Genomic DNA, 21,381 nt, shown 5'->3' with positions numbered 1-21,381 from the left:
CTAATTGGATAATAAGCATTGCGATATCCACCACAGATTGTTTTTGGGACAACGATGCCATTGATGGAGGGGTGGAGGTTGAAGGGAAGGGTAGGTGTTTGCGTATGGGAGTGGCAGGTTCATAATGCATTGTTATGGAGCAGCAGAACCATGGCGTCGAGATGAATGGAGGAGGCGAAACAAGATGCAGCAGACATTGAGGAAAGAAAGGAAATAGAAATTAGGATTATGCAAATAAAAATTAAAAGACATGCTCAAAACAACCAAACTACTGCCATTCCAACTAAAATAGGCATGCAAAGCAAACTACATCTTTGGGAGGCTGGTAGATCAAGGGAGGGGAAGGGAGGGGAAGAACCAAACACCTTCTAACCAAAAAGGAATTTGGGACTAGAGGGCTGGCTAGTGTGATGAAACTTTCAAAGAGAAGGGATCATGTGAGGAAAGAAATGCATGCCAGCATACAAGAAGGTGATGCATTCAGGGGTCCAGAGCACTGCAGGCCACACAGTTGATCACTGTCATCCACTAGTCATTTAACCTTGGGAATGCTGACCTACTGCCAACTGAATTTGCATCAGCAAGACAATGTTTTTGTTTAAACAGCAAGATCAGGTAAACTCTATGAGATACATCTAGAGGTACTGCTGGTTCCCAAGACCAAACAGATTAATTAAAAAGGAGAAAATGTGTTTACACAGTAAAGCCTATTAAAAAGACTTTGCCCCTGAATAAACCAGGTTGATTTCACAAGATATAACTGTATCCACAGCCCACTGATGGTGTTATTCAGTGAAGAATAACCTTTTACAACTTGCTTTATCCATCTCAATCATTTTTTCCTTTGGGGAATTCTCATTCTCACGGGGTCTTACGGGAATCCTTAACGATTAGGTAGTTTTATATGGCTGCCTCTGGATTTTCCTTGTCTCCTCAACAATCAGTAGACTCCTGGTTGAGGACAAAGGCCATCTGAAGAATGTTTTTACTCATTCGACTCTCTTGAGCCAAGATTCTTATTCAAGGAATTTACCCTTAGCATAGCCGCAACTTAAAATCTAATGGGTCCATAAGAATAAGAAACAGTATTATTTTATAAATGTGTTAGTACCAGTGGAAACCCTGCCATTTATATTTCCTTAGGAAACTAGTCTTTTTTAATAAGTTTTACTCTCTTCTTCCCCATTTTATTGGTGTGTCATTTTTAAAGGTAATAGGAAATGGAGGAAAACAATTACAGAAAAATAATTTAAATAATTTTGTTGTCTGAATTTATTCTAACATACCACCACAGATACCTATAAAGTACCTGTGGCAAACAAAAACACCTATAAATAATTATTATGATAAACCTAGCCAAAATATGTTAGACTGTTTTCCATAATAAATTCTATTCCTCTTTGCAAAATTCCAGAAGGAAGAAAATGATTGACAGGTATACATTTAGTTATTAATATGATATATACTTTTTAGCTTATAGTCAGAAAATAAAGGATTAAAATGATCATTTTCTATATTAATTCACATCTGCAGAGGAAAAAAATAAGGATTTTCAGATCCCGTATAACTCTATAGACACCAATAGTTATAGTAAACCCTCTGACTTGCATGATAAAATAAATCTCATGGTAAGTTACTTAAACACGATAGTCTCAGTATTTTCTTAAGTCCACACTTTTGTTAGAAATTACTATATGAGGTTTCGTCTCATTCTACACTCCATGAATAACGCATCACACATCAATATTCAATATTAGTTTCTAGGCAAATACACACACATATTTATAGAAATATATACCCCATTAATCAAGGTAACTACTTTAAAATAAATGTTAATAATTTCATGACTTTCTAGAATTTCCTGGTTGGTTAGGGCACACATTTTACTCAGAAATAATAACAATCTCCTCCCAGACTTCTAGGTCAAATGGTTGCTTTCAACTAGCAGAGAGCACGATTGTGATCACTCCGTAGACACTCCAGAATTCATGTGGCTCAGGGCGCTCTGCCTCCCATCCCCCATTGCCCTTCCAGCCTACTTTACCTTATCAAGTTGGGAAACTACTTCCCACAGTAAGGAATGCAAAACTGAAAGCTCTCGGCCCAGATCAATGTAACCATCAAAGCCTGGGGTGTTTGAGATGGTGTCTGGATTAGAGATCTCCAAAAGAAAGCGCTTCATTCCACCCCATTCATGTTCTAAAAAATCATTCATGAATGCCATGTATTCCTCCTTGTTACCAAATCTGAAGTAGAGGGAGAGAAAATGAGAAAGAACATATTCAGGAAAAGAGATGTGATCATTTTGAATTGACTTTACACAGAGCTATACTTTTTTTTTTAGGGAGGTGACTAATTTGTTTTATTATTTGTAAGTGATAAGTATTAAAACATACTTTCTTAATATTACATTAATACTCAAAAACTTTGAATAGCTTTCTATTCTCTATAGGGTAAAGACAATGTCCTTTTTCCTTGGTATTTAAAGCCAGTATCAACATTATCAGTATAAACCTCAGTATCACTAGCTTCTTCAAAATCTCCCAAATATAGTATACTTCTTTTCTTCTCCAAACCTTTGCTTATGCTATTTATGTCTACTAGAGAATTTCCTCTCTTCTTTGTCTGTCTAGGTTGTAGCTATCTTCTGGGCCTAGCTTAAATCCAAAGAACATGTTCTAAAATAAACTAGCAACAATTTTTATAAGAATTAGATCAAATATGGGTAAAAATAGATTCCTCTGTTGGCATATATGTTGTGCACACAAAGTTAAACTCATGCACTTTCCAAGAGCCACATGCTAGAAAACAGTGTTTCACTGAAGTTCTAATTTTTCCCTTCAATACACTGCTGCTAGAAACATACTTAAGCTTCAATATTAAGAGAATCTGGGATCAATTCTGCCAGTGTGAACTGCTTCTCAGTGATTTCTTAAAATTATTTCCTATAAACTATAAACATTACACAAACTTAAGAAAAATTTGAAAACACTGAAAAGTGGAAAGAAAAAAGGATGGCTGTACCAACTCTACCACCCAAACATATCTGCTGTTTACAGTTCAGTGCATTTCTTCTCCAGCTGATTTCTCCTAACTTCTTTTTGAAAAAGTTTAAAACTACAGAAAATTTCAAAGAATATACAGTGTACACCCAAATGCCATTTACCTACTTAACCAACCGTTCACATTTTGCCAAGTCTGTTTTCACCGTCTCTTTTTTTGACTGAACCATTTTAAACTAAGCTGCAGATATAACCCCTAAGTACATTAGTACCTACTTCTCTAGAATAATGAATAACTCTTACACATACGAATGCCATTATAACACTGAAACTTTAAGAAAATGTTATTTATAAATCATCTCACATAGAGTTCCTATTTCACCAGTTATTCCCAAAATGATTTTAATAAATTTTTTTCCAATTCAGATCCAAACACTGCCTTGTCTCTTTTATCCAAAATAGTCCCCACTTCATCTTTTCCATTTTTCATGATACTGACTTTTTTGAAGGGGTCAGGCCAATTCCTTCCCAACTTTCTTATATTTAGGTTTTTGCAATATCATATTGGGGGATAAAAGCATATACACCATTTGGTGTCCTCTCTTTTTGGCTATCTCTTTTATAAATAGCACTTTTCATTTAATATAATTATATCTTTATCATTTTCCATACTATTCATAAACATATTTTGTAGTAGCTGCATATATTCCATTGGATGCATGGATTACTTAACTATTCCTCTACAAAGTGAATATTCAAAGTGATGTCAATCTTTTTGCTGTTTTTAATAACATCACGATGAAAACCATGTAACATGAGTGATGAGGTGCCCCATGCTCATCTAAAGGTTAAGCCTCATGTATTTTAAAGTGACGTTTTGAGAAAGTGGTTACGGTAGCTCCGCCTACTTGGCAAAGTTGGCCAGGTTCTGGATGACCTTGGCAATGAGAGTCAGAGTCCGAGATGTGCGGTCATCAGGATACTCCTGCATGAGGTTGAAGAGACTGGGAGACATGATGGCCGGGCACAGAAAACGGAGAAACAGCGAGGCGCTGATGAGCCTCTCGCTGATGTCCTGCTTGCCGCGGTTCAGGCACTGCTGCTTCCAGGATGCAAACACTTCTTTCAGCTCACGAGGAAAAACACTGGGGAAGAAAGAAAGACCAAAGGTAAAAGTACTAGAACCCAAAAAAGCCCGGGTGGATCCCACTGTGGCCCCACAGAGTCAGACTATGAGGAGGGAATAATAGAGAGAACTCCGTTGATCACGGCTGAGAGGTGGTGGACAAATCATAGACATCCAGATGGAGACCAGAAACCTGATGCTGTAAATCTCAGGAACTAGTGTAAACAAGGTTTTGCAAAGTGGGAAGATGGCATGCAGCTCCTGACTAACCCATTTGGTTTACTCTAGCTCAGCGTAATCTCTCTACAGACTGCTCATCACAAATCTAAAATCTTACTGACTGCCGGTGAGAATAGTGATCAGAAATCATTAATGTATCTGTTTTGACACTAGTAAATATGTTTAAAAGTCCTTAAAGTACTTTTGGTATTCGAGGATGTGGGGTTAATATTCTGGGGAAAGATTACATTTATGTAGATAGTTCAGGGGGACTTCTTACAATATAGGTTTAGATTTTAGACAAAACTGTGTTAGGGAAACTTTCAACTTCTCTTCCTTTGGTTGGGAAATGACAGTTAACACTGTGATAACTTTCATATGAAAAAAGTCAAGTTCCATAAGCAGGGAATGAAGCACTGACAGCAGCTCACCAGTAAGAGTTGATGATCTTGCAGAAAGCCAGCTCACAGCACATTTTCAGGTTGCTCTGATGGTCCAGAAGTTCACTGGATGAACATTTGCTGGGATCCACTTCACAGTTTTCATCTGACTCATACAACGCTTTGATGAACTCCCCTATTTGAAGACGAGATGATGATGGATCGGATAACTATAAATAGTGTCTTCCTGAATAGTACAAAAGAATTTAGGATTTCTGTACTAAACTGTAATAGGGAACTCTTTCTAGTGCCTGACACGGAAGGCACAAGACTGTTCACGAAAGGTTATTGTTTTGGAAGCTAAGATTTACCACCTCCTACATGTCATGTTTATTTTCCTTATCCTGAAGTGGAAAAACAGCACTCATTAACATTGCCATCATGATATTTATAAAAAGAATAATGAAACTACTTTAAAAATGCTACAACTTTACATCTTTTACCTGAAACCACAAATATATTTAATTAGCAGGAACTCATTAAACGCCTCTCTACGTTATAAATAATGTTGTTACTATTTTAGAAGAATAAATACCCCAGGTCTGACTAAATAGCCCACCTAAGCTTTTAAGGGCTAATACTGGTGCCAAACTGAGTGCCAAACTCAGATTCAGGTAATTCTAGGCCCACGTCTCCTAACGGGGATAGTAATTCCACATAGCACACAGCACAGCATCTCTGTGTATAATTTGGATGTTTTTCCAAATAAATTTAGTTTAGATGCCCTGTTCATACATCTTATCCTTTGTAGAGATATGCCCAGTATTTCCTGAAAGAGCAAATCTTTACCTAATCTGTTTATCCTCCTTTATGAACCATACCTTGTATCTGTTCTGTTCTATGCTTCACGCTATTTTGTGCTTACTTGTTCACACACTCGTCTCATCTTCAGGAGGAATACCACTGAAGATCAGGGACTGGGTTCTATTCAAGTTCAAATCCCAAGCCTATCAAGTAGCTTCCAAAGCATTGCTGCTGCTGCTGCTAAGTGGCTTCAGTCATGCCCGACTCTGTGCGACCCCATAGACGGCAGCCCACCAGGCTCCTCCATCCCTGGGTTTCTCCAGGCAAGAACGCTGGAGTGGGTTGCCATTTCCTTCTCCAATACATGAAAGTAAAAAGTGAAAGTGAAGTCGCTCAGTCGTGTCCGACTTCGCAACCCCATGGACTGCAGCCTACCAGGCTCCTCCGTCCATGAGATTTTCCAGGCAAGAGTACTGGCGTGGGTCGCCATTGCTTTCTCCCCCAAAGCATTGCAGGAACTCAAAAAATAGTTGTCAGAAATGGTAGTATGGTTTTCTTTTTTTTTTTTTAATACATCTTTATGAAAAAGGAGTAGATCTTTCAAAGCTCCTTCCAAATCTGTTCATAGTAACTGAAGTTCAGGCTAGTTACTAATAGATATCATGGAAGTGAACAGTAATTTCTACAAAAAAATTAAGAAGTAGAAGCAATAACAAAGAGTATTTTCTATCAAAATGGCTAGTACTAAGGTAAAGGAAAGATTAAAAAAAAATAGCTGTGATAGAGGATGGGAAGTGGTTATTTGGAAGTAAAATGCTTGGAGGACAGGAATTTAAATGATGCACAGAAAAGAAAGTGATGCAGAGAACAATTAAAGGCTCTGGAACCAGACAGATCTAGGGTCAAATCCTGGACCCATCACTTAGCCAACTGTGGGGGGCCTGAAAAGTCACTTAACTGGTCTGAGTTTCGGGTGCCTTATTTGGAAAATAGTGTTAAGAACTCCAACCTGCTGGAGCTATGGTGAGGAATAGGGCATGAAAAGAAAAGTGTCTAATATGGTGCCTGGGTACTTAGTAGGGGCCCCCACAGTAAGTGTTATGTACATACTTTGTAGTTTTAAATTAACTTTTCATCAAGTAAAAAAACCCAAAGTTAGTAAAATAACTTTTCATCAAGTGAAAAAAACCAAAGGCTTTCAAATTGTTTACCAACTCTCACAAGATTTCTACTGAACACGTTCTCAGTGTCACCTAGGCTCTGTGCGCCCACAGATTTCACCTCATTTAAAGAGTACCAGAATTTAAAACTAAGTCATCAATGTCAAATACTTGATGTAAAGATCAATCCGCCTCTAAATTTATATCATTAATATTCGGCTTAATGACTTGTACCTATTCTGGGGGAAATAATACTAACTTGTGAATTCTGAGAGTATTTTTCTCTTTTCCTTCAAAAAAAGAACCAAATAAATAACTCAAGGGTCTGGAAGCAAATTGACTGTCTAAAGTTTTTTTCTTTTACCTGATTATAATTAAAATCCTCCGAAATTGAGAAAACTCTTTTCACTTTTGAAACTATAACCTATGTGTCTGATAATGTGGCAAGTACCACACTGAAAAGTGAACTTTTATAGATCTGCACCTAGAGGCTGTTTTGCTTTCTTGCTTGCTAAGTCGCTTCAGTCGTGTCCGACTCTGTGCGACCCCATAGATGGCAGCCCACCAGGCTCCCCCGTCCCTGGGATTCTCCAGGCAAGAACACTGGAGTGGGTTGCCATTTCCCTCTCCAATGCATGAAAGTGAAAAGTGAAAGTGAAGTCGCTCAGTCGTGTCCGACTCTAGCGACCCCATGGACTGCAGCCTACCAGGCTCCTCCATCCATGGGATTTTCTAGGCGAAAGTACTGGAGTGGGGTGCCATTAGCTGATTACAAATTATTGAGACATATTTAATCCTTTCATATCTGCTCTCTGGCCTTGCCGGGGGCCAGCGGGGGTTGGGGGGGAGCAGAGACATTACTTTGCCAACAAAGGTCCATCTAGTCAAGGCTATGGTTTTTCCAGTAGCCATGTATGGATGTGAGAGTTGGACTGTGAAGAAAGCTGAGAGCCAAAGAATTGATGCTTTTGAACTGTGGTGTTGGAGAAGACTCTTGAGAGTCCCTTGGATAGAAAGGAGATCCAATCAGTCCATCCTAAAGGAAATTGGTCCTGAATATTCATTGGAAGGACTGATGCTGAAGCCGAAACTCCAATACTTTGGCCACCTCATGCGAAGACTCATTGGAAAAGACTGATGATGGGAGGGATTGGGGGCAGGAGGAGAAGGGGACGACAGAGGATGAGATGGCTGGATGGGATCACCGACTCGATGGACGTGAGTTTGCGTGAACTCCGGGAGCTGGTGATGGACAGGGAGGCCTGGAGTGCTGTGATTCATGGGGTTGCAAAGAGTCAGACACGACTGAGAGACTGAACTGAACTGACAATGTTCTATAATGTTTCATTATCTCATTACTTTCTAGCACCCAAATTTCATGTGTAGAAATAAGCCAATAGGTATGGATATATTATTGTTAAAAGGAAATTTGCCTCCGCCGTCAATGGTGGGAATCAGGCCATGTTAGAGCCCTTTCTGTATGTCACAGAAGATGGTATTTCCTGTGTGTCACAGGACATCAACACGAAATCTGATTTCAATTAGAAAAGTAAAAGGGGTTAATGGATGAAAGATTTAAGTCTAATTGAGGCAGAGTCTATGCTATCAACATTAATGCTTTTAATCAAGATAAATGAAGACTGGCTAAAAAGCAGGCAGATATTCTTTAATTTGATTGGCAACTTTTAACTCAGTTTTCTCTAAGCATTCATCAGGCAGTCTGCAAATAACATCTATTTTTTTTTGCCCAAAGTGTATGAAATACAGTAAAACTTGAATTATTCAGAGTGCTCAGCTGTACTTATTAATGTGATTTTTTGGTTTTACTAAGACTTCACTGTGAAGTTTTTTTATTTAAAACTTACCATGAAGTCTTATTTAATTTTATGATTAGAAGCTCCTGCTGTAGCAAGTACAGTATCCTATGATGAAAAAAACAATCTTTCTAAGGGAACTGAAAATTTTGCACTTCTTCAGGGTTACTTTTGGACTTATTACTATTTTGAACTATACAAAATAAGTCTTAATTTATACTGGTGCTAAGATGTATTCTGTAAATTGTTTTCAAAACAGAATTTGTCATAAAAAAATAAAGTACAGGAGAAAAATTAGATACCAAGAATCTAGGATTAAAAGGCTAACTAGAAATATGGAGAGTTAGATGGGGAGAAAACAGCAGCATCTCTGTCCTGAAGAAGCTTACTAATTAATTTTGCTTGTGTCTTGGAAGCAGCACCCATTTTCACCACCCTGGCCCTTGCTCTTGGGTTACAAAAATGATAACAGAGATCTTTGTGGGGTTACGTGAATTTCTTCCCCTGCTCACTGAATTTTCATATCTCAATGAGCCAATCAGATATTTAATTATTAACTGTTCTATCAAAGGACTTGTCTCTCCTTTTCACTTCAGGAATTATTTCATTTGGAAATCCTGGTTAGTACATTGAATGGTGGAATATGAATATTTGATTTTTAAGCAGTAGATGGTCAACAAATATCTACCTCTTTATCTCCCCAGAATAGAGAATACTGTTTGAGATGCATCATTATTGGTTTTTATAAGGTGGTGCAAATCATTAAAGCAAATTATGATATATAATTCATGATATGACTGTAATAAGCTTTTTATATGACACTGATTCTGTACCTTTCCTAAAGTCAATGAAAGTCCATTTTCGCCATTCTTCTAAATTCCCATTAGATCTTAAACTAAAGCATATGGCTTAAAAAAAAAATGAAGATAGGAAGCAGGAGAAGAAAAAATTTACTTCTCTAGAGTAGGAATTAACTGCTACTACAGTGAGCCCAGCACTCACAGTCCAACACAGTGTCTACCTGCTGTTCCTCAAGCAGTCATTCACTTTTTACCTCCTGTGACCTGGCTCCTGAGAACAATCCCAGGCATCACTAATGAGCAAAATCAACAGCCATGTTTTTCTTTGACTCTTTACCTTCCTTAATCTCTGACTCTCTTAATGCTTTTTTCCTCTTGGTATCTAAGACTCTTTTCCTTCTTCTTTTTTTTTTCTCATGGGCATGCACACTTCCTCTATCTCCGATCTCTTCTCACATTCCTCTGCTTCCTTCTACACCATAAGCCAGGAACACTGTCAGATCTGTCTTTGGCCCTATTCTCTTTCTCCTGTAATCTGGTAGTTTCACTGATTCCTTCCACATGGGTAACAGTCCTAAACTTCCACCAGCCAGCTAGACAGAAGTCTTGGGATGTCCTGCCTAGAACCCCTGGGACTTCCCACTTGAACTTCAAGTTAAATACAGTGAGGTGAAAATATCATTTCTCATTCTTTTGAGAGTACTACTTTTATGTTCTCTTTCTGTTAAGAATCTCATCATCAAAAAAAAAAAAAAAAAAAGAACTTGCAAAGGCCCCAAATTCACTGTAATATTTGACCTCCTCCCCTACCACACCCTGCCCCATTCCCACAAACGGAAGAGTTGCCAAGTCCTATTACCTCACTGGGGATTACCTCATTCAGTCTTATTTCTTGCCTTCAACAGACACCTGTCTACTCTTGACAGTCACATGTGACTATTGAGCACTTGAAATGTGGCTACTGCAACTGACCATGCAATAAATGTAGATAAAATACACATAATTTCAAAAAGCATGAAAAAAGTAAAGTATTTTGTTTATAATTCTTATATTGATGATATAATAAATAATATTAGGATATACTGGTTTGAATAAAATGTTATTGGAATTAAATTTACCTGTTTCTCTTGCCCCTTTTTTATACTGTGACTACTAGAAAATATAAATTACATGTGACTCACATTAAGTTCCTTTAGGACAATGCTGTTCTACATTCTGTGTGAAGGACTGGGGACATAAAGATAATGACAATGTTCTTTAAGGAACTCATGTCTGCTTTATCATAATGTACAATGAAGTGCCAAGGACAGTGCCTTAGTCTAGTGGTAACACCTGAAGTTTATGACCAAACATGGAGCTGTAAGTGGGTGACCCAGTCAGTAAGAACTACTGATTGGAGAAAACTTAGTTGTCATGACAAAGTCTGTAGGTCTTGAAGGCAGAAACTGGGAGTTGTGGGAACTGGCAGGACTTTCTCCGTTGCTGATGCATGATAACAAATGCTAACACTTTCAAAACTTAGGTTATGTATTTATTGGGTTAGCCAAAAAGTCTGTTGTAGTTTTTCCATAAGATGGTATGGAAAAACCCAAATGAACCTTTTGCCGACCCAATATATCATGATGTAAATACCCAAGACTTCAGAGGAAACAGATCAACTAGATGTAACATCTCATTACTAACATCACTGTATGTCTCAGAATGTCAGGAACTTGAGGGCATGGGGGTACTGCCTGTGCTCATGAGCTTTCTCATGGTACATGGTATAAGAAACAGATCTTCTATTCCTCCCCTGGTGAGTATTGTCGACACTTCTTACAATTGAAACTCCAATTTTAACACTTTAATCAGTTGGAACTAAATAACGTTCAGAATTTGAGTTCCAGTTGGTTGTTTCATGAGGGTGAAATAACCTAAAAATCAAAAGGGAAAGAATAGAGATATTTTTCTTCTCCATACCCAGTGCATCGTGAAGATACTGTTGTCCCACCAACTTGAGGTATTCCTCAATGGATTTGGTGGCAATGGTGTTCTCTCTGAAGATCAAGACATCATGTTCTCCACAACGATCCACCTCAGACATCACCAAGTCCGTCAGAAAATCCTGGTAGAATAATGTTCAATCAGGCAGAAAGCAACTGAATGTGAATAAATACTACACGTTAGGACAGACTGATGCAATGTCAGACATCCTGGGAATGCTGCTTTAAAACTAAATCTACCAGATTCATTTGAAGGGAAAAGGTCAGTCAGGATAAAATTTGAAGTGTTACCAAGTTAAAAATTCCTTCAAAGGTTTTCCACTGCACTTAGGATAAAGACTATACTCCTGCATGTGGCCTGCAAGCTTCTAATGCACAGCGCACAGCGCTGTCTGTTCACCACAGAGGTTTTTGCAAATGCTGTTCACAGTTCTGCTTCACTCCCACCCTTGCTCCACCTCCATTTCTATGGCATTAATTCCCTGGATCCTTTAGATTTTAGTTTGGCCTCGTTTCCTCAGTGAAGCCTTGTCTGACCAACACTGCCTCTGAACTCCATTAGTCAGGACCCCTTGATCCACATTCTTGAGGCACCATGTATCTTTTTATAAATCTGCACTTCTCACTGTAATCACACATTTCTGTAATTATTTTACTAATATCTGTTTTTCCCAGAGACTGTGAGCCCCATGAGACCAAAGACAGTGTCTATTTTTGTTCACCTCTATATTTCAGCGTTTAACAGTTTCTGACACATATTAGGTGTTCAATATAAAATAGTTACAAATTGGTCCATAGTATCAACATGAAATTTCTTAAACATATAAACTCATTTTCTACATGAATTATGTATGTATATATCTCCAGCCATCCATTTATCCATCCATCTACTCATCCATAGTGAAGGAAGGCACAAGGAGAAATGAAGCCCTTAAGAAATAGTTGCTTCGTTTCTCAGCAGTCTTAAGGAACTTAATTTAAAATTCAGTGTTCATTATTCAATTTGAAATCTGATAATGTCATATATTTTGAATATTATATATGCAGTGGATATTTCAAAGTCTCCAAACTAAAAAACAGAGGGAATATGCTGCTTTACTTTTATTTTAAAATTAAGCATTTCCATATTAATGGGGTTCACTCTGGGATTTTTTTTCATCAGCGTGAGAGCTGTAGACTTAGGAATCACTACTAAAACTCCTATGCTAAGGGACAGGAAGAAACCTGGGGGTGATGGTAACACTCTGTATCTTGATTGCTGTGGTTTCCACGGGTACATAAAGTGTCAAAACTCATTGAATTTTCCCCTTTAAATGGATTTGGTTTATAATATGTAAATTGTACCTCAATAAAGTTGTTAACAAACCCTACATATATCCTTGAACCTCAAGCAAGTGAAGAACAAAAAGAACATATCCATACAATTTCAAAGATGAGACTCAAAATTTCAATGGTTTTTTTTTTAACACCAGAAAGCTCAAAATTATCATTAATAAATTCAACCACCAAAATGACGATCAATAGGAAGGCAATTAAATAAGGAACTAAATATTGAATATATTGATATATTCTGATATGTATCAAGAAATCTTAAAAACACTTCATTGTTCGGTTCTAAATAAATTATTCTAGCTGTGAACTCCTCTAGATCTAAAATACAATTTTACCATGATCAACTTGCATATAATATAATGCAGTCTTTAGCCTGGTTAAGTGAACATGCCTCGCAGGGGTGATGATTACCACACTTCAGGCTGATCAGCGACTCTATCAATTGTTTAGTGTTCTTCATACAATTGGTATATTTCTCTATCTTTCTAGATTTTTACTTCTATCCAGGATGAACTGAGGTAAGGCTATCATGAGACAGCTAACAATAACATCCCTTGGTATTTTAGTTCTAAATTCAGACATTAATCTCATGAAGACTCTTGCTAGTGACCAACCTGATTCAGGAATACTTCCTTCTGTGACTAGCTGATATATATAGTCATCAGTCAATCTTAATTTAAAATATAGTGCGGAATAAAACAATCATACAACACACTTTGGAACTAAAGAGAAATAATCTTGCACACACTGGGATTATTACACCAGTCCTACCATTTATTTTGTTCGGTGATAAAGAGCGAGCGGTGCTATCTATATTTTGTGCAAATAAACTTTAAATAAATACTTGTTAGACTCTTCATTTTACTTCTTTAATTTTATAATCTCCACTTTTTCTGAATCTAAGAACCAATAATAGGTTTCCTTTCTGGGCAATGCAACCCCCCTTTCTACTTACCTTGGCCCTTCCAGTGCTTTGAAGAATGTGCACTAAGGCACAGGCTAGCTCTTCTTTATTTCTCACACTGATTACTGGTTCAAGAACAGAACATAACATGGTATAGTTGCTGGTGACAAATTCTGCAAACTCTTTGTATTGCTCCATAGGCAGAATGGTGATGGTTTGGAAACGCGACTTAATCCGAATAGAAGGTCCTCCTGTCTTTCCTTTGTTGGGTGTAGGTGTGCTCACTGGGTACCACTTTTCTACAAACTGGCGACCAGTCACACTGGCAGTGGGGATGTTGACCAGCCCTACATAATTATTCTTGTCTTTTTTCTTCTTTTTTTCCACATCTTTATAAATGTGAACTGTGATGCTATGAAGAGGTGGAAGGCTGTAGAACTCAAAATGTTCACCCCAGAAAATATTGTCTGCTTTGGTCTTGCTAGTTGTACGAGCAAAGAGGGTATCATCAAGGCACAGTTCACAGAAATATTTCTTTTTAGGGGCAAGGTCCTTGGCTTCAATAATCCATAAACGGAGAACATTTTCAGCTCGTCTACAATTGTCCTATAAAGAAGTAACAAAGCTGTGTTTGAGAGCCAAAATACCAGAAAGACATTTTCCTCTTAAAGTAAGTGATGCTATGTACTTCATTAAGGGCAGTCATAAAATAATGAAGGGGATTGCTATCTCATCATTCAAGATAACAGCAAGCTCTTAGAGAGCCACAACATTCTATTTCACTTGGGTTAAACATCCTGTAATGGAAATTCTCATATAGCCAGTCTTATGGCAACTGGATTAGCTTCCTGCAAATGAGATAGAGGTATGTAAGTAATTAAGAAATCTGTGTTCTAGTCCCATTTCTATTGTGTATTGTACTCGGTTCTCACTTAGTCAAGTAATTTCTCTGAGTCCTCTTGTCCACACTGATAAAATCATGATCCTGTCTGCAGTAAGATTATTTTGAGCACAAAATAATAAAACACGTGTTTGTGTTTAAAAGTTCTGTAAAATGTAAGGTATTATTAATATTACTGTATTTCCCTTCAGTCAACTTACTGCTTAATAGAGTTATACAGTTTTTTGGACATTCAAAGCCACTCTTACCTTATTTGGTTGAACTGTCCTGCGCAGGTTTTCCATCCACTTATCTCTCTCTGAAGCAGAGTTACAACTGAAGCATTTACTTCCACTTAAGTAGGTAACCTTCAACATAAAGATTAGAGATAAGGAAAAGGAAACATAGGGCTTGGGAGCTCTATCTTCCTAGGGGTATCATTTAAGAGTTAGGGATATTCTGTGAACCCAAAATGATACGGTAACCAAAATGATATTTGCTGGCTTTGTGGTATCTATGTGTGCGTCTACATTCACTTTTTGCTTTTTATCTACTTAGCATCTATACTTTTCTCCAGGTAAGGACAAAGGTCACGGAGAATTCAGCTTAGGAACCGAAAACTGGCCTCCAGTTTAGAAAGAACAAAACTGAAAACCTCTAATTAAATTAATATTTTAAAAAATCACCTGCAAATAAATATCCTCAATTCTGAGTGAGTTAATAAAAAAATAATTAAAAAGGGAAGAAGATCTCTAACAGCTTATTTCTTGGGAATGCTTTCACATTATAATATTACAGAAGGCTACTACATGAAATTGAAAAGAGTTAGTAGTGTTGAATTAATTACTCTGGAACCCACTTCTCTTCTATTAGGCAACCAGTCAGTTGATTTCCAGTCATTAGGTTAGTTTGAATATTATTATCAATGTCCTTTAAAAATGAAGTATGTTGTCTCTATGTCTAGTACCTACCACCTGTCTCGGCATACAATCTGTTGAACTAATTTCCACAAATATGGCAAACTTTAAGAGACTTTTATAAAAAAGAACACCAATAAATGACCTGTCCAAATTGCTACCGTGGCTCACATAGTAACTTACTCTCAGTTTATAACCTAGTGAATTAGATCAGACGTTACGTTCTGTCTAATATGGCAGCTACTAACAACAGGTGGTAGTGAGCACCTGAAAAACAACTAGTCCAAATGAGATGTGCGGGTAAGTGTAACACACATCGGATTTTGAAGACTTAGTTTTAAAAAAAGAAGGTGGAAAGTTGATAATTTTATTTTAGCTACATGTTGGAAGTGGTAACATTTGGGTTTAATAAAATTTAAAATCACACACATGGCTTTCACTGTATTTCTGTTGGATAGGGCAGGTCCCTAAGAACAGTTATCAGATATATCTTTCAACTTTTACAACATCTAACATAGGACTCATAATTAGTAATTTTGTAAGTCTGTGCTAATTAATTAAATCATAATGCTAACAAGTACACAGATGGTTTTGAAATTAAATTTGCAAATGGCCAATTGTATACATTAAGTTTGGGAGGGGAAAATTACCTTATAAAAAGTGATAATTTCCTGGTAAAGGGCAGTTTGTTCACTGAAGAAATTGGCACATGCAATGTGCCAGGAAGCTAGCTAAGTGCAGAGAAATTATAAAAATAAAGAAGACATGATCCCAGATCTTGAACCACTCAGGTTTTAGTTAGTATGGTTTTGGTATTTTTCCCTCAAAGAATCATTAAAATTGGGGACTTAGGTTTTCAGAAGAAAAATAGTAATGTACTGTGTGATATCTTTCTCAATAACAAAAGATTAAAATACTAACAATAATTTAGTATTAATCTTGCGATCTCTGCTGAGAATGTACTAAGAATTCATTTATTTTGAAAGCAGACAAAGCCAAAAGGAATGAGAAACCATCATTAATAACTTTAATTACCAACATAATTAGATTAGCAGATTTCTAATTTTTCCCCTGTAAGTGGGTAATTTTCAGTAACTGAAAACCAGTTAAAATGATCAAATCATCAATAATGCAGTAATGCAATCACAAGAATATTGGATAGAAAATCTCTTTGCTGTCTTACTACTCTTTGTTTTTCCTGGACTTTCCTACCTCAAAGCAGAAGTCTTGTCCAAGGATGCTGCTATGGAGTGGCTTTACCGACACAGGCTCCCCTCTACCGAGATCCAGACATTCCACGGCACTGCATGGGCTCAGCAAAGATTCATGAGAACGGGACTCTTTTAGTTTAGGCAGCCCACGAGACCTAAAAGTAGAAAAAGATATTTATGGTAGTGTAACTACTTGGCCAATAAGAAAATAAAGGTCAAATGCAATGGAGGTTTAACAACAAATGGATAAATGCCTGAAGAGAAAAATATATCTGTAATAATAATGATAGGATCATATTCATGGGACACATAGAAACCACATATATATTCATGTGTGTGTGCACACATACTTTCTTTTTTCAACAAAACACAATAATGTACTATAACATTACTAATCGCAAGGGAGCTGGAAGCTGCACCACAGACATTGTTTTTTATTCTCATTCCTGTGTTGGAGATGGAGAACTAGACACCATTCAAGGTAACCTTACGCATTTCTTTTTTATGCAAAGGTCTTATTTAAAGACAAATGGTTTCTTTTTTTTCCCCCATGCTATAGCTTTATCCTCTACTGTCACTGACAAAGTAGTAGTGGCTATATCTTCACTGCTTTGGCAGAATAAACATACATATACATACTGAGAAACAAAGCCAAACTTTTCAGCACAAGACCCTGCTTTTCAAAAGGTCTGATTTTCAACTCAATATGGAATTCTTTTCTGGCAAGCTTTTGTTTCTATTTATGCTTTATTGTACAAATATGAATGAACAGTAAAATGCCTTGAAGAAACTTCCCACCCTCCAAAGAAATGTTCAAACTCCCATCTAGAAGAAGAGATCTTTGTCAACACCATTCAGGGGTTCTGGTTCATTTTGTCCCCTACTTGGAATGTGGGGAATTGTGACTCTTGCCGTTACAGGAGCTAGTACTTCACTGCCTGAAGCCAAACAATATAAAACACAATATTCTTGAATCCAGAATGGGAGAGCTATGCAGTTTTACTCAGTAATTATAGTATTTATTGACTGAGACACTCAGAGTTAAATACATATATTTTAAGTAGAAGTACCTAGTAATAGAGATAAAAAGAAATGTCTTGTAGAAAGGTATTTGTTTTTGTAAAATGCATTAAATAAGCAGCTTCATTCATTTCCTTGAAATAACCATGTTAACATTAAAAGGAACTGAAATACTTAATGTCAGAGTAGCTTGCAGTTAAATTATAAAGTAATAAGATATAGGAAACTAGTACTAAAGGCTGCTCTTTCCCTTCTGGTTCCATTCCAACTCTGTTTAATCAAATTCCATACATACAGTAAAAAACATCCTAAGACTAGGATTTTAGTCCATTCTTCTTTCCATACACAAAACATGTGTTCTCATATTCAGTAGTTTTTTTAAGGTCAAAGAGTCAATAATTACATTTACCGTTGATAATACAAAGTCTGCACAAAACCCACCTAATGTTTTGTACATAAAAATAGAACAATTTAATAGCTCCACATTTATTTCCTTTTGTTCTAGTGGATAAAACAATGTCATGTTATATACTGTCAACATAGCATATCAACTATAAATAACTAAATGCAAAAACAAATTTTAAGGTAATTACCATACAACCTTTCCCAGTATGCTTCATGGGAAGCCTGGTTGAGGCAACAGGATACTATAACTGTTCCTAAATAAAATGAAACAACAATTCCAGCCCCTTTTTCCCAGGAGGAGTTGCCTGGAGAGGAGAATTCTCTCCCGCTCTGGGAGTAAGCCTCTCAACAGGAAAGATGAAGAAGGCATATTTAAATAAGACGTGCGACAAAAGCCTTACTTTTTTAAACTCTCTAGGAAAATATTCTAAGACATAATGTTATCTCAAATCAAATAAATGTCTACCTACGTGAAGCAACTGTACAGCCACCTTGGAGTGCACCCCCAAATCATAGCGCTGCCACATGTCACAGCACGGCAAGTCACTTCTGAACTACATCTCAGAAGACAACTCTGGTTAGAAGACAAGAACCAAGAGAAGATAGTTTCCCCTGCTGCCTTCAGTTACTGATAGCATCTTTGAATAAACGTTTTCCAGGTGTATGTAACTTCAGGTCTTCAATAGCAGCAGAACAGAAACACATGAAACGGAACACGAAGTCATCTTCTAAACCAGCTGCGGGACAGGCAATATTCTTCTTCTCTTCCTCAGGCTGCATCCAGCCCCTCAGGTAACATAAACAAGGTTCCTGGGCTCTAGGCTGGGCCTGTTGCCATGGTGCTACACCTATAAGGAGATTAGAGCCCAAGGCAGCAGGGAGAAGCCGCCAGTGTGAAGGACTCAAGGAGCATGCTCTGCAAATGTGACCATTTTAAGGCAGAAAGGAAGGAACAGTGAGGCCCCACCCATTCCCATGAACAATTTTGGAGTCAGAAGCTATAGGGAGAAAACTGAGGCAATTCTGGGGGTGAAGGAGAATCTGTTAACTCTGCCAGAGAACAAAGCAGTGATTTGTTTCTGGATAATCCCCAGCCCCCTACTAAAAGGTATTCCCCTTGTTCCACCTTGCGAGTATAATCTTTCTCTCACGTCCATTCTATTTCCTTTGCTGTCCTAGTTTAATGTTACTAGGTATTGTTTTTCATTAACTTACCTGAGTTAAATATTTTTTTTCTTTTTAGAGAGGGGGTGGATAAAACTCTTTATTCACTGTATTCATAGTACTGAACAAATTTCATTTTGATACTCAGGCTTAATTTTCTAATACAGACATAAACAGATATTACAACCAAGCCACCTGGAATTAGAATTCAAAATTCCTTCTGGTTATGGAAATTTCAAGTTGTTCAGGATCTCCTTATTGTTCAGCATTTATGGATGTTTGTATGTGTATACACACCGATACCAATGGATTGAACACTACATCTGCTAAACATTCAACATTGCTACTGAATAAATAAGCAAGCCCTTCCTGTATTGGGAAGAAAGTGTCTTGGAGAAGACAGAAGTAATTCCCAGAGAAGCAGGATTACAGTAAACAGGAAGATCGAGCAGCCTGGGAATGGCAGTGGTGAGGAGGCATTATCTGTGCAAATATGAAAGTAATCCCAAGTCCCCTCTAAGTCATGTTTACCTCCTCCTGTACCTTCCTATGAGCTGATTTTTCTTAGATCTGCTAACTAGAGTTTTAGCAGCTTTGATTGTCACTATAGTTTACTTCTCTAAAGGAAAGAATGTGGATTTATTGAGAGAAAAATGGGAGTTTGAAACAATTCTCAGTCCAATCTGACAATGGCCTTCATCAAGGAAACTAGCCTTGAAAGTGGACGTTGTGAATTCGCTAATTACTGGTTCTCTTTCTGAGCCCTGCACCCCCCTCAACTCCCATCATCCTAAACATCATGCAATAATTCAGGGTTCAAATATGACTATTTCTTGGTTTAATTGGGAACCTGCTTCCCACAAGCAATTTTAGTTCTAATTAAGGAAGGCTATATCCTTCAGTCAGTTCAGTTGCTCAGCCATGTCTGACTCTTTGCCACCCCATGGACTGCAGCATGCCAGGCTTCCCTGTCTATCACCAACTCCCAGAGCTTGCTCAAACTCATGTCCATTGAGTCGGTGATGCCACTCAACCATCTCATCCTCTGTGGTCCTCTTTTTGTCCTGCCTTCAATCTTTCCCAGCATCAGGGTCTTTTCCAATGAGTCAGTTCTTCGCATCAGGTGGCCAAAGTATTGGCACTTCAGCTTCAGGATCAGTTCTTCCAGTGAATATTCAGGACTGATTTCCTTTAGGATGGACTGGTTTGATCTCCTTTACATTTTGGTTTACAGTCAGTAGATAACACTGAATTCTGTGTGAACTCCCAGAGCTCTAGTGATGTGAAAGGTAAGGGTTAAAAATCTAATTGCTTTGCTGATGAAAATTACCTGCTACTTCTGACCTATTTAAGAGATAAACTACAAGGCAGGAGTAGCCTTCTATCACCCAAGACAGTGAATTAATATTATATTGCTTTAACCCACATTACTAGCTGAAATCAGTCTTAAAAGACAAAAGTAAAGTCGTGCGGGGTGGGGAGCCAACATGCATGCCATTGAATTTACTGAAGAAGAAGAAAAAAAAAGGAGTCAAAAGACTCTGATTAGTGCAATGTTAAGTAAAACACAGCTGGATTTTTCCCAGCTCAACCATCCAATTTTTTAAAAGCATATTTCCCCCAAAGCGCCAGTGGTACTTGGATGCTCTAGCTCAATCTGCCACATGTTAACAGATTCAGTTCCAAATGTAGGAAACTTTTAATTAAAAATACAACTGAAAAAATAAATGCTTATTGCCACACAAAATTCTGTACTCCAGGGCAGGTGAATTTCTGCTTGGTGTGGCAATTATGATTCCAAACTGCTTCGCTGAATTCTTGAAAAGACAGCTCAGCCATAAACTGGGTACAGAAATATATGTTTGTGTTCACCAGCGTGTGTTCCTAAGGCACTTTATCTTGTCTGAAAATTTTCCAGGAAGAAATCAATAAAATTCGGTATCCTAGTACTCTAACCAACAAATTTACAAAGGGTCTAATCAGTTTTTTAAAAGTTGCATTTGAGCTTTCACTTTGGGGAAAAGACAGCTTTACTTCCTTCCCAGATTTTATTGTTTTTCAACCTGGTATCTGTGAAACCATCCAACTGATGTTTTCCGTTTGAAAGAGCAGATACTTTCCTATACTATAAAAGTTTCCCTACCTGGATTTTAGGGGAAAAAAAAAAGGAAGAAATTAGAGCTCATTCACCAGAGTTCTGCTTGTGTGCCAGAAAAACGTCTTCTTTGAGGATCCTGACAGCACCAGCTGCAGTTAAAGCC

General features: G+C 37.5%; 1 protein-coding gene across 10 annotated transcripts in view; it reads right to left on the bottom strand.

Annotated features, from left to right (window-relative positions):
• Window positions 1-21,381, bottom strand: part of RASAL2 (RAS protein activator like 2) — a 399,967-nt gene that overhangs the window by 25,188 nt on the left and 353,398 nt on the right. For all 10 annotated transcript variants that reach the window (XM_061383302.1, XM_061383303.1, XM_061383304.1 and 7 more), the window contains 7 exons: window positions 16,533-16,686; window positions 14,673-14,771; window positions 13,575-14,129; window positions 11,265-11,409; window positions 4,779-4,923; window positions 3,911-4,147; window positions 2,045-2,246 (listed from right to left, as the gene is read on the bottom strand). In XM_061383302.1, coding sequence (XP_061239286.1) covers window positions 2,045-2,246; window positions 3,911-4,147; window positions 4,779-4,923; window positions 11,265-11,409; window positions 13,575-14,129; window positions 14,673-14,771; window positions 16,533-16,686 — 1,537 coding nt within the window. The remainder of the gene's footprint in view (window positions 1-2,044; window positions 2,247-3,910; window positions 4,148-4,778; window positions 4,924-11,264; window positions 11,410-13,574; window positions 14,130-14,672; window positions 14,772-16,532; window positions 16,687-21,381) is intronic.

This window comes from Bos javanicus, chromosome 16, assembly GCF_032452875.1.
Source record: "Bos javanicus breed banteng chromosome 16, ARS-OSU_banteng_1.0, whole genome shotgun sequence".
Lineage (NCBI taxonomy): Eukaryota > Metazoa > Chordata > Mammalia > Artiodactyla > Bovidae > Bos > Bos javanicus.
Note: the sequence above shows the minus strand (reverse complement) of the source record. Positions and strands in the feature narration are given on the sequence as shown.